The sequence below is a fragment of the Embiotoca jacksoni genome, unplaced genomic scaffold (genome assembly GCF_022577435.1).
Source record: "Embiotoca jacksoni isolate LCO1_2020_lvr unplaced genomic scaffold, fEmbJac1.0.p SCAF_4, whole genome shotgun sequence".
In the NCBI taxonomy this organism is placed as follows: Eukaryota; Metazoa; Chordata; class Actinopteri; family Embiotocidae; genus Embiotoca; species Embiotoca jacksoni.
Genome location: NW_027185392.1, coordinates 7021058 through 7033819, shown reverse-complemented (window position 1 = coordinate 7033819; position 12762 = coordinate 7021058). Strand labels below are relative to the sequence as shown.

The window sequence follows — 12762 nt, the reverse complement described above, 5'->3', positions numbered from 1 at the left end:
ATACGCTGAAAAAACACCAAACCACATCCCAGCGCACACATTAAACTCAGGCAAATACACACTCTCAGACACTGTCTTCACACACACACACACACACACACACACACACACACACACACACACACACACACACACACACACATCAGTCAGGGTTTCTCTGCACACATTTACACATGCTGATAAGCCTACTTGCAGATCACACAGTCATGTTCCTCATACAACATGAACAAAGTATGGACTTTATTAAAGCCTTTGCATGTCCACCAACTCTATAGCTTGAAGCAGAATAATGTGACAAAAATCCATATTAAATCAAAGCACGGTACTGAATATTAATTTACTGTAATAAACCTCAAATTGTTATGGCTTTTAACCCTCGTGTTATCCTCGGGTCAAAATGACCCGCAGCTGTGTTCAACCAAGTTCTATTTTATTTTCATATTTTTTGGGATCATTGGTGACAAAGAGGCTGTGAGGGTTTCTTTAAAGAATGATGAGCAATGATACCAAAAAGATATAAAAATATAGAAATAAAATAGAACTTGGTTGAACACAGCTGCGGGTCATTTTGACCCAAGGACAACACGAGGGATAATAAAGTTGGTTGTGCAGCAAGAAATCATAAAACAGAGTATTTACAAATTATTTCACAGAACAGCTCTCTTATTGAGTATATATACTGCACACAGCAACAAAGTTATGTTTTTGCTTTTTGAATTTGACATCAAAATTTGTCAGTGAGACAAAAGTAAAGAGTATTAGTTTAGTTTTTTCACTATGTGCAGAGTTTATAAATATATATTTTAGATCATATCAAAATTTATTTGCATATCAAAGTATGTGAACTGTACTATTTGGATATTAACATTGCAGAATAAGAACTAAAGCCAGTCTCAGTCTACTTTTGTCTCATCATGTTGCCTACAGGCGCAAAAACAACAATTTCGCAGAATACATTTTCAGAGGCACTGTATACTGTATGTATAGTAAATATAGAGTCCCTCAATCAGATGTTAGTATACATTTATACACTTAATGCTGTCTGCATGCTGGTGATTCTTGTGTTACAAATGACAAAGAGAAACACTCCTCTTTGTGAGATCAGCATGTTCGACTGACAGCTGTGGTCACATCTTTCATCTCTCACTGTGCTCTCTGCCACAGCTACCACAATGCCTTATCCCTCTCTTTCTGTCTCTTTATCACGCACACGCAGGTGATGGATAGAGCTCTATACTGTCGAGCCACTTCACAGTCAGCAGGTAGTGGGTGTACTTATTACTTATATGCCTCCAGGAATTATACAAGGAGCTGTTAAACAGGTTTTCAGAGCAGACGTTTTGACAGTCTTTGTGATAAAAAAAAAAAAAATCGGAACATTGGTTGATCAATAATTGTTTTTTTATATGATGATGTTAGACTTTAGATTAAACTTTATTGTCATTGTGCTGAGTATTTACAGATAATGAAGGCTCCTCCCTTGGCTGTGTGCACTCAGGCTGTAATGTGTCCATTTTAATAGTCATTTCTCACACAAGAAATTTAACTTGTTATATTTGGATAAGCACAGGTGAAACACACATTGGCACTGTTTAACTTGTTTCCCAGTAAGACAGCGTGCCCAACACCAGGAAACTAAGGCAGCTAAATGAAAATCCTTTTCTTATTAGTTAAACCTGTACTGTTCCTCCTGTGTCATGTCAAAGTGACTTCTGGGGATAAAGGGATGTAGCCATTCGACGATGTGTCTCACGGATGTGATTGAAGACAACATTGAAACTCAATGGCACAGGACACTATGCAACACCAGGCTTTTAGTTGGTCGTTGGTTTTATATGTAAAGGATTTCTTCACAATAAGAAAAATAAGTGACCAGAAGTACCCTTTAACTACTAAGTGAGCCACACTTCTGTTGCTCACCCTTTTCTGTAATGTATACCTAAAATGACTTGAACCACTGCAGATAAGCACTGTTCGCAGGACATTGCTGATTATTGTGGGATGGCGATAATCACAGTTTATGCACACATTTCTTTAGCTGTCACCACTCCTGTTTGCTTTTTCTGTCAGTCTCTTTACCCCCACACACTCTGAAGCCTTCACACAGAACAGCTGCACACAGTGCCTCTTTTTTAAGTGTATGTTCTGTTAGCCCTTCGCTTTTCAATGTTCACCACACAATCATTTACCCTCTCAGCCTACTGACTCTTTCTTCCTTTGTCTCCTAACACTAAAGTTCTCACACACACACACACACACACACACACACACACACGTACACACAGGAAACACCTGTCCTATGCGAGCTCAGTACCACAGAAACTGAGTGACACATTAACACATCACAATTCTCACTTCTCTGCAGAATAACATAACTATATATCAGTAACATTTCTGACTGACATAGTTTCATGCTTTTGTGAGATGAAAGTACTGATTTACTTCAAGTTTGATAAACAATAAGGACCCTGTCCTCCATCAGTGTTTGGTTCCATCTGAGCACTGAAACAAATGAAAATGCGAGTTTAAAAGAAGAAAGTAAAAGTCTCATTGTACGGTGTAACTGCCTGCGTTTCGACTGTGCAACTGACAACAAAAATCTCTTAATCTTGAAAAAAGACTTCTAAAAATGTGTGTGATCGTTTGTTTCCAGGTTTTTAGTACAACTCCCTCATAACTCTTCAAAAATAGTTACATTTGGCCCTGGTGGCTATCATAGGCATATCATCTGTAGGCCTTCTAAATATTACAAATAAACAAATTAACAGTGAAACTATTCAGATTCTACTCGAGAACAATTTGAAGAATATGCATCCTCTGTATACATTTCCATTTATATTCCAAAAATATATAAATGACTATACATTCTATGAACAAAGATCTATTCTGAAACCTGAAGTATTGTTGAGCATTTGTGGATATCATAAAAAGACTTGCTGTTTAAAGCTAGCTCTCTTGCTCTCTTTCACTAATGCCCTGCATCCCATTTACACACAACAAACTCAACCAGTAGTGCTTTTGTTGCTGCCCGTCTTAGTGATTTTTAATAACAACATGTTGAGGGAAGACAAGAGTCATAATCATAATTTATTCAGACACATTTTGCTTCCTGCCCTACTTTAAAGTAATTATAATTTTTTTTAACATTTAAAGGGAGTATATTTTGAAATGATAAACCTGCAGGCAAGTTCACCATTGGAAACAGACACTCACACACTGGGCCAAAAGAAAAAGTTGATACAATGCATGTAAAGAGAGGCAGAGGTTGTGTCATTAATGCACAAAATGTTTCCCATTCTTATTCTTATTTTGATAGACAATGTTTTTTTAAATTGACTTTCATCCATCCTTGTCATCACTCACCCTTCTTCTAGTTTGAGACATTGGGATTTTTTCAATGCACTTTTCCACATTTCCTTTCAAATATAATATTACTTCAGGACCTTTTGTTTTTTTCTCTTAGTAATTGTAATATTTGAAGTAGTTTTATTTAGCTTTGAATACATAAGCATAATGTCACTTAGGTTTTTAATTTTTCCCTCACAAAACTACATTTTGGATCTCTGTCCAAATGCACAAAACAAAAAAAATGCAAAACAAATTCAATCCAGCAAAAAACAAAACAACTATAACAAAAACACTGAACAAATAACTCACAAATAAGTTACCATAACTTAGAGGTTCCCTAACTTTTGAAACCAGATAGGCCTACCACTAATTACCAAATCAAACTTCCTAAACCCCCCCCCCCAGCAAATACCAACAATATTTTTCATGAAATAAATCCCTGCAATAGCCTCAGAAAAAGGAAAATAAACAACATTTGGCTACAGTTTCAAAATCTAAGAAAATAGGGGTAGATTTTTATTCTTAAATTAGTTAAATGATTAACAACCATTTTTCTACCATTGTAATGTGATGTGTATGGCATTTATGTGGCCTAAAATAAAAATAAATTGAATGCAAATTTTTTTGGACTGAGGCTAGCTGGTGTGCAATTGAGAAGGCCCCGCTGCGAGGTTCCTGTATACCAGCAGGTGTGTGTAACAACTGGTACATAAAATCCCAGTTTGGTTAGGTTACGTGGTAAACCTGGTAAACAGAGGTGGATAGTTGGAACACTAACAAGAAACACTGCACGGGCAGGGGAAAAGAAAAAACAATACATTAAAAAATATAGGGCCCTTTCAGTACTGAAAAGGAAACCACTACTGATAGAAAAACAAAAGAATTGGACCCAAACAAACAAACAGTTAGCAGCCACTGGGAAGGGGAGCACAATATCAATTTGAGATTGGCTTCAGACAGCAACTTTCCACACTGTTTAAAGAAAAAAAAATGTTTTCGCACTTTATACACACATCTGTGTGAAGCTCATTGTCATGTGTCATGTATGACATGTGTCACATCCTCAGTGTGTGTGTGTGTTCATCTTAAATGACCTGAGCATGAGTAAGAAAGTGTCACTTTATGTGTGTGTCAGTACACATGTCATTAGCTGTGTAATGCAGTAAGGTTCAGCGTGTGTCAGTGTGTATGTTTAGTTGTGGTCATGTACAGAAGTGGATAAGGCTGCAAGCGTCATATGACACCCAGTGCCTGTGTGCTATGTGATACTGCGGTGTACCTGTGTTTGTGTGTGTTTGTGTGTGTTTGTGTGTGTGTGATAGCTCAGGTCCTGTTCCAGAGCAGCGATTACACACAGAGAGAGGCAAACTACGAGTAACAACTAGTGAAGCATTCAGAGCTTCTGACAGGATGTAAGATTTTAAGAATTTTCTGTGGTCTCGGCTGGTTCAGCCTCAACAGGGGAGAATGGGGATCAGAATCGAGTGACACTCTGGATTTGGACCCGGGCTAGATCAGCAACTGCTTTGCTGAATAATTGATCCCTCGGCTTGTGACTGGTTAAAAATGAGGAAGGCATCGTTGATGGTTTGGATCAGCCTTTTGGTGCAAGGTCAGTTCTGCATGATGGATTATTTGATGCTGGTTGCAAGTGATGCACAAAGATAAAAAAAAAAAAAAAAAAAAAATGTTTTGTAAAGTCAAGTCTGCCTTCCTTCCTGCCACTTCTCTTGTCTGCAGTGTCTTTTTTTCAGACTTGTGTCTTTTTATTTTACTCGGTGTTGTACCCAACCTGTGCTCTCCTCTCACCCCCTCAGTGTCCCATTGTGCCCAGGGCCAATTTGCCCGCAAACTTCTAAATGACCTGATGGAGGACTACTCCAATGCTCTGAGACCTGTAGACGAAACAGACAAAGCGCTCAATGTGTCCCTGCAGATCACCCTGTCACAGATCAAAGACATGGTGAGTACAGAGGAAGCTCAAATATGTATGATCACGAAACACGGAGTCACAGATACGACCCTTTAACAACATACAAACAAAATCTCTCTAGATGCTTCATTATTTTGGCTTTAAATTGGTGATAATATTGCAAATACATATATTCTGTACCATCTTGTTCCAGCACTTCACTAAATCTATAGGATGCCTACAGTGACTACAATATACAAATCCAAGAAAAAAATTATTATGGCTCCATCATTGACATTACATGGAACAGAGACTGAATATTTTGTGAAATGTTCATGTACAAATTTCTCCCCAAATCAGCTGGAAGCATTTGTGGCCTTTTGAAACGTTGGGATGTTGGCTAGATTATAATCCTGTTGATTTGACCAATGCTGTGCCAGACAACATGTGTTTTTTGTGAGTTGTAAAAGTTGATGATTAAAAATGATTTATTAGTCATCTTATCACACAAAATGTGCAGTAACATAGAGTCAACCTGACGCTGTACCAAAAGAGGTTGCTGTGCAATAAAGAACAACAATCAAAGTGAGAGGGAAAAAAGAATTAGGATACGAGTAACACTTTCTTGAAAAGTAATAATTCAAACGGAGGTAAAGGTGATGAAGATTCACATTTCCTTGTAGCATGTATAAAAAGTGAGCCAAGATTGAGAGTATGATGAAGTCACATACATTCAGCATCCACATTATTAAGAATACGTGAACAGACTTATATAAATCAAAGCAACTTTAATACACACTAGTTTTCTCATGTCTTTTAGCATTCAGGTGTGTCTTGTTCTTGTTCTGGGCTGCATTATGTTAAGAGATGTTTCTAATATTCAAATCCCATCATATATGTAAATTAAAGGATTAACAAATATTGTCACCTGCCTTATGACCTCAGAAATAAACACAGGTTTATATTGATGCTGAACATTATGAACTTTGTAAATATAGATATTATGACAGGGCTGTTGTATTTGGACTTGTGGCCACTGAATGTATGTTATCCTTTTTTGTGTCCAGTGCGAGCAATTTGTTTTCCTGATTTACAATACAATTGTATTCGCTATTATATGTCTCTAACAATGTTTCTATATGTCAGATTACAAAACCACTGAGTCCCATGCTTCGGTCCCTTTATGAAACTCTATAGTTTGTTTTGTAATACCCTCACTGACTGGTAGATTTCCACATGTAGGGGACTCCACATCGCCAGTTTGTAACTTAAGTAATACATTTACATTCCTCAAACCTGAACTAATATATCCAGGTAGTATCAGCCAGAGTAAGATTTCTGTGATTTGAGAAAGCTCCTTTGCATGCCACACCTACTTAATACAGCTGTTTTCAGAGTAGGTATCACACTCAGTGACCACCTGTTAGAATTAGTCTCTTAATCTTCTCTTGGTTCAATATTTAAAAAAAAAAATTGTGTAGTTCTCATTTTTCACTAACTGATGGCATTGTTCTTTGATCTACTGTTCATGTAGAGTATTTTATATGTTTGTCTGCATGGGCCTCAGACGTGTCCTCTCTTTATCAAATTCTGGGATTCAACCTTTTTAAATGTCTCTCTCTGTAAATGTGTGTGTAGGATGAGAGGAACCAGGTGTTAACCACGTACCTGTGGATCAGGCAGGTCTGGAATGATGCCTACCTGAAGTGGGACAAGGAGGACTATGACGACCTCGAGATGATCAACATCCCCAGTGACTTAGTTTGGAAGCCTGACATCGTCCTCTACAACAAGTCAGTAACAAGAGGCAGAGAGCAAGGAGACAAAAAACAGAGTGAACGACATAGATGGAAAAACAATGAGTAAAAGATAGTAAACAAAAAATAGTGAAAAAAGTGCATGTAATTGAGTGCATGCATCTATAAATGTGTCCTGTCCTCCTTGTGTGTGTGCAGAGCAGGCGATGAGGAGTCAGGTCCATCCAACACAAACGTGAAGCTGCGTTATAACGGAGAGATCGTCTGGGACTCTCCGGCCATCACAAGGAGCTCATGTGTGGTGGACGTCGCCTACTTCCCCTTTGACTGGCAGCAGTGCAATCTCACCTTCGGCTCCTGGACCTACAATGGAAACCAGGTGTGTATAAACACAGGACAAATGTGGACTTAATAAGAGGGGGGCATTCAAGAAATATGATATGTTGAACTGACAGCCCACCTTAGACTCTGGACCACATATTCTTAACTTTGTAGGAGAAAACTTTGATTCAGAAAGCTGTATTATGGAAGTGACAAAAGGCCAACTCTGAAAAGAGCACTCTTTTAATGGACACTCCCCTCAAAATCTTTTGTCTCATTAATGGATTTAGGGATGAAAAAGGATCAAATATTTCTTAGAAGCCTTTGAAACCTTTCCCTCAAACCACTTCATCTGTTTGCTCAAACACTCAAACATAGTTTTTGCAAAATAAGGTTAATTAACAGTATTTATTTTACTTTTACTTACTGAGAGAACAGATGAACACAAGTAAATGAAGCTGGAGGTGTGGCTGGAGAAGTTTTATTTTTAAACATTGAACCTTATTTTCTGTCAAGGAAACTAGTAGCAATTGTAGTTCATTAAAAATGATAGAGCTCACTACATCCTCTGTTCTATATGAAAGAGTAAAATAAGAGTTTTTATTGCCACATTTCAAGTTCAAAGGTGAGCATTTGAGGCTCAAAAGGTTGACTTTGGATGACACATAACTTTAAAGGTTTAGCATTTTCCCATAATATACCCCGTATAACTCCAAGAAGCAAACATCCAAACAGGATTTCTGTATTTGATTTTGATGTTTTTCTTATGTATGTATTGGTTTTCCCATTATCCCTTTTGGGCAGCAGAAAATCTGAGTCTGACTATTTGTGTGTATGTGCTTGCATTTGTGTGCTCCATATGTGTCCTCCACACAGGTGGACATCAGTCTGGGCATGGACAGCGGGGACTTGTCTGACTTTGTGGATAACGTGGAGTGGGAGTGTCACGGCATGCCGGCGGTCAGAAACGTCATGATGTACGGCTGCTGCTCCGACCCTTACACAGAAATCACCTACACCCTGCTCCTGAAGCGCCGCTCCTCCTTCTACATCTTCAACCTGCTCCTGCCCTGCTTCCTCATCTCCTTCCTGGCCCCGCTGGGCTTCTACCTGCCAGCTGACTCAGGGGAGAAGGTTTCCTTGGGGGTCACGGTGCTGCTGGCGCTCACTGTGTTCCAGTTGTTGGTGGCTGAGAGCATGCCTCCTGCAGAGAGCATGCCCTACATAGGTTTGAATCATTCTTGCCATTCAGTTTTGCCCAATTATTGAACTATTGAAACTTTAGAAATCCATTTCCACCAGGAAAAGAATAAAATGTAGGAAATGTTTTAATCAGAAAATATGAAACTGTTATACTAATTCAAAATTATTAGACACAATACCACAATTTTGACTCATTAACATAAGTGCTTCATAAAGCCTACTTAATATTTAATTTTTTTGACTGAGAAGCTCATAATTTTGATATATTAGGTTACTACAACATAGTTTGACTTATCCTTTCTTGTCTTTAAGTCAACAACAGTTTAGGTTTTGACAATTTTTTTTTATTTTGGCTTGTTATGTTATAATTGGACCTACTTTATCATAATTTGACATAACATCTACTAATGGTTTTAATCATGAATAACTTCGCCCAACAGAAGTGGGTTTCCATATAACGCTCAGTGTGTCTCGGGTGGATATGTATTTGTATTAAAATACTTGGGAATACAGATTTCCTGATCCTTGGTGATAAAGTACGTTGTGTGTAATTGTGCAACTTTATTGTACAAATTAAGAATGGTATGTAAGTGTTCCTTTTCATAAATCTGTCCTCTCTTATAGGGAAGTACTACATTGCCACCATGACCATGATCACAGCGTCCACTTCTCTCACCATCTTCATCATGAACATTCATTTCTGTGGTGCTGAGGCCAAGCCAGTCCCTCACTGGGCGAAAGTGCTCATCATCGACTACATGTCCAAAATCTTCTTCGTCTACGAAGTGGGGGAGAATTGCACAACGCCGGAGAGCGAGAGGACCCCACTGTACCCCGAGGAACCCATGAGTGATAAGGGCCTCTACCATGACGACCGTTTCCATGATGGCTTCTACCATCACGACAGTGATCCGTACAAGTACAGCAATGGCCACGGTGTGCACCATCAAAACAAGCATAACAAAAGCCAGGCAAATGGCAGCGCCAACAGCAGGCATCACCATCACAACAACCATAACAACCACGCCTCCAGGCTGGAGAGGGGTGAGGCAAAGCAGGAGCCCACACAGCGCTACCACCACATCAGGAGGGATGAACTGGACTACCAGGCTCCTCTGCATCCACGAAACCTCCAACACCTGAATGGGGGGCTCAAGGAGCAAATCCTCTACCCCTCAGAGAAGCTTCAAATCCCAGCCTGCCCCTGCTGCTGCCCCTGCCTCCAACATAAACAGGTGACACCACACACCGGTCCTCCCTTTACCACTTAACCTACCTAATCTGATGAATCTTCTTCTAAAGTTTCTAGAAGCGCTGGCTTTAACCCGTCTGTCCATTCTTCAGGTGGTGAAGAACATCCAGTACATCGCCAACTGCTTCCGTGAGCAGAGAGCGACGTGTGTCAAGGCAGCCGAATGGAAGAAGGTTGCCAAGGTGATGGATAGGTTTTTCATGTGGATCTTCTTCGTCATGGTCTTCCTCATGAGCATCCTCATCATTGCCAAGGCATCTTGACAGCTTCCTGAGTATCTTTTTATCAACATTAATTCTTAAATAATGCTGGGCCCTAAATCCTTTCTACTTCAATCCAACATCAGATAAATCAAGACTGTTTTGTCTACACAGAAATTGTCGTATGTCAGAAGTGTTGTCTGTGTGTGTATGTGAGTGTGTTTGCCTGGGTTCATTGTTCTGTTTTGTTTTGCTTTGACATAAAGAGGACAGGGTCGCTGCACACGAACCCTCCATTTAACCATACACCAACGCTGAGAGTCGCCAGAGCCTCTCGGTTAGTTAACGTCAGGTGTGCTTGCATGTGTCACGTAGCACTGGAGCGGTAAGACAATCTAGGCCTTGAACATGCATGGACTCTCCATTATTGATGAGCTAACAGCCAGACATTCAGCTATAGGCATTGCATTTGTTACACTACGTTTGAAGCAACCAGATGAGGCTGTTTTCCAAAGTCCCTTACAGATGGAGCACCAGCACAACGACCTAAGATACTAATCAAGCAATGATCAAAAATTGACAGTCATCAGGCAGCAACTTAAAGGTGAATCACAAGTATCCTTAATATGATTATTTGTGGTAGCTTGTGCAAGGTAAATATATAAAAGCCATGTGAAGCTGGCAAAGGATTTTTCTTGTCAAGATGTTGGAGATTGGTTTACTTGTTGAGACTCAGAGAGAAAGAGTGAATGTTTACCTTTCTTATAAAGAACCTTCTCTTGTAACACAATATTCAGACCTTAACGCCTACCCCCTGAGATGTACTGCACCTTTTGACTAACTTCCACTTTGTTCATTAGTTCAGTTAAAAAAATAAACCTTTGATACTGTGTTATTAAATATGGTTACGGTCACTGTCCCAGTATTTTGTGTTGTGATACCGATCTACCTTGTTAGACTAGGGGTACATTTAGATAAAATGTCCAGTTCTGGGGGTTTTTTTTGCATGTAAATGTCATTTTAACACTTAACACTTCTCTTAATAGATGAACTAACATCTATCATTAATTAAGTTCTATTTGAAAAGTAAGAATACGGTAGATAAATATTTACAGGTACATTGAAATTTATGTAATCATTGCAATGATATACTCTATGACAAACACAGCATATCAAACAAAGCTTAGTGAGACTATAAAGAGCAGGAGAGTGAATGAACCTGGTTTCAATTGTGCCAAGAGCCGCAAGAGGGCTGATGTGCTCCAACCACAGAGATTCTAATAATGAATGAATGAATGAATAAGGGAGTGACTGTCCGACTGACTGAATGAGTTATTGAATGAAAGTGCAAAATAAAGTACATATAATTAGATTTATGTTGAAAGTGCCCCTGCATAAAAATGCCAAAAGACATAATAGACAGAGAAGTTGAAGGATCATACACATCCTCTGTAAGACAGTTTAAAGCATCGAATAAAATTAAAAAGCACATAAAACACAAGATCATGTTGTAGTAAAACTGCTGATGTACATTCTGCAAGAGAAAAAGTTTGAGAGACAAACTGCCTTATGACAACATTTACAAAAATCTTTATGGTAAAACAACAAATCACTAAGATATTAATTTAGAAAGAATATCCTTCAGTCAAAACATGAAATCAGAAACACATTAGTTTCCCCCACAAGTGAATTATATTTTAAACGATGTAGAAGTGAATCTGGCAATAAACAGGAGAAAAATTAAGTATGCACAAAAATAAAATAAAAAATAAATGTCTGGTCTAAAGTGCATAAATCAAGTTAAAAATTAAAAAAAGGTTGCACTGTTGGCGCGATCATTTCTAATGTAAGAAGTAACATCAGACAAACTGAATATTTCAGGCTCAAACTGAAGCTCATTACTATTTCTATATATAGGTGTTCCCATTTTCAGAGTCCAAATACATACAGTACTATCCTGGATTCACTGAATGTCTTATTTTAACCAGTATTTAAAAAGATGACATTAATAACATACAGTAAAACAAAAGCAGAATAAGTATGATCATTAAATCAGGTACAAATCCATTTAAAGTCCAGTAAGTTTATCTTATTAGCCTCGTTCCAGTGGCACAAAAATCCAACTGTCTGCAGTCACATGATGATAGAAACTGTCAATAAATTGTCTGACGGGTTTTATCAGATGAATTGACTTTTGCCTCCATCTAGTGGAATTTGCAAACAAATGCAAACTGTACAAACTGCTGTTTTAACTCAGTTGTGTTGAGCAGCACTGTATTAGAGTAGCAGAAAAAAAAAACATTTATTTGACAGTTTCCTCTCTTCTGGAGATGTAGAGCCAACATCACATATGCTACATAATACATTGTTGTGCCTCTGTGTAGTGACAACTGTGGCCAAAGGCATTATGTTTTAAAATTGTCTGTCCATCTGTCCGTCGCATGCTAATAAACCCAATATCTAAGGAAAGTCTAAGGAATTTCTTCAAATTTGATCGGTGGTCAAAGGTAATTGTGTCCTCACAAAACAGATTTGTGGCCATAACTCAAGAATCTATATGCAAATTATGATAAATATTTTTAGGATAACATGATGAAGTGATGACATTTTATGTCCAAAAGACAAAGAAAAATCACATCATATAAAAGTTATAAATTGATTTGTATTTGATTGTGTGAAATAAGTATTTGATCCCCTCCCAACCAGCAGGAATTCTGGCTCCCACAGACAGGTTAGATTAGTCCTCTTGCTTTAAGAAAGTATTCCGAA

At 38.4% G+C, this 12762-nt stretch overlaps 1 protein-coding gene across 1 annotated transcript; it reads left to right on the top strand.

Moving 5' to 3' along the window:
* Window positions 1–4824: 4824 nt before the first annotated feature.
* chrna9a (cholinergic receptor, nicotinic, alpha 9a) lies at window positions 4825–10202 on the top strand. Its single transcript, XM_069167509.1, has 7 exons — window positions 4825–4960; window positions 5166–5311; window positions 6899–7053; window positions 7216–7396; window positions 8215–8566; window positions 9166–9776; window positions 9886–10202. Exons 1-7 carry the CDS (start codon window positions 4915–4917, stop codon window positions 10054–10056), a joined length of 1662 nt encoding a protein of 553 aa, XP_069023610.1. The 5' UTR covers window positions 4825–4914; the 3' UTR covers window positions 10057–10202.
* Window positions 10203–12762: the final 2560 nt, after the last annotated feature.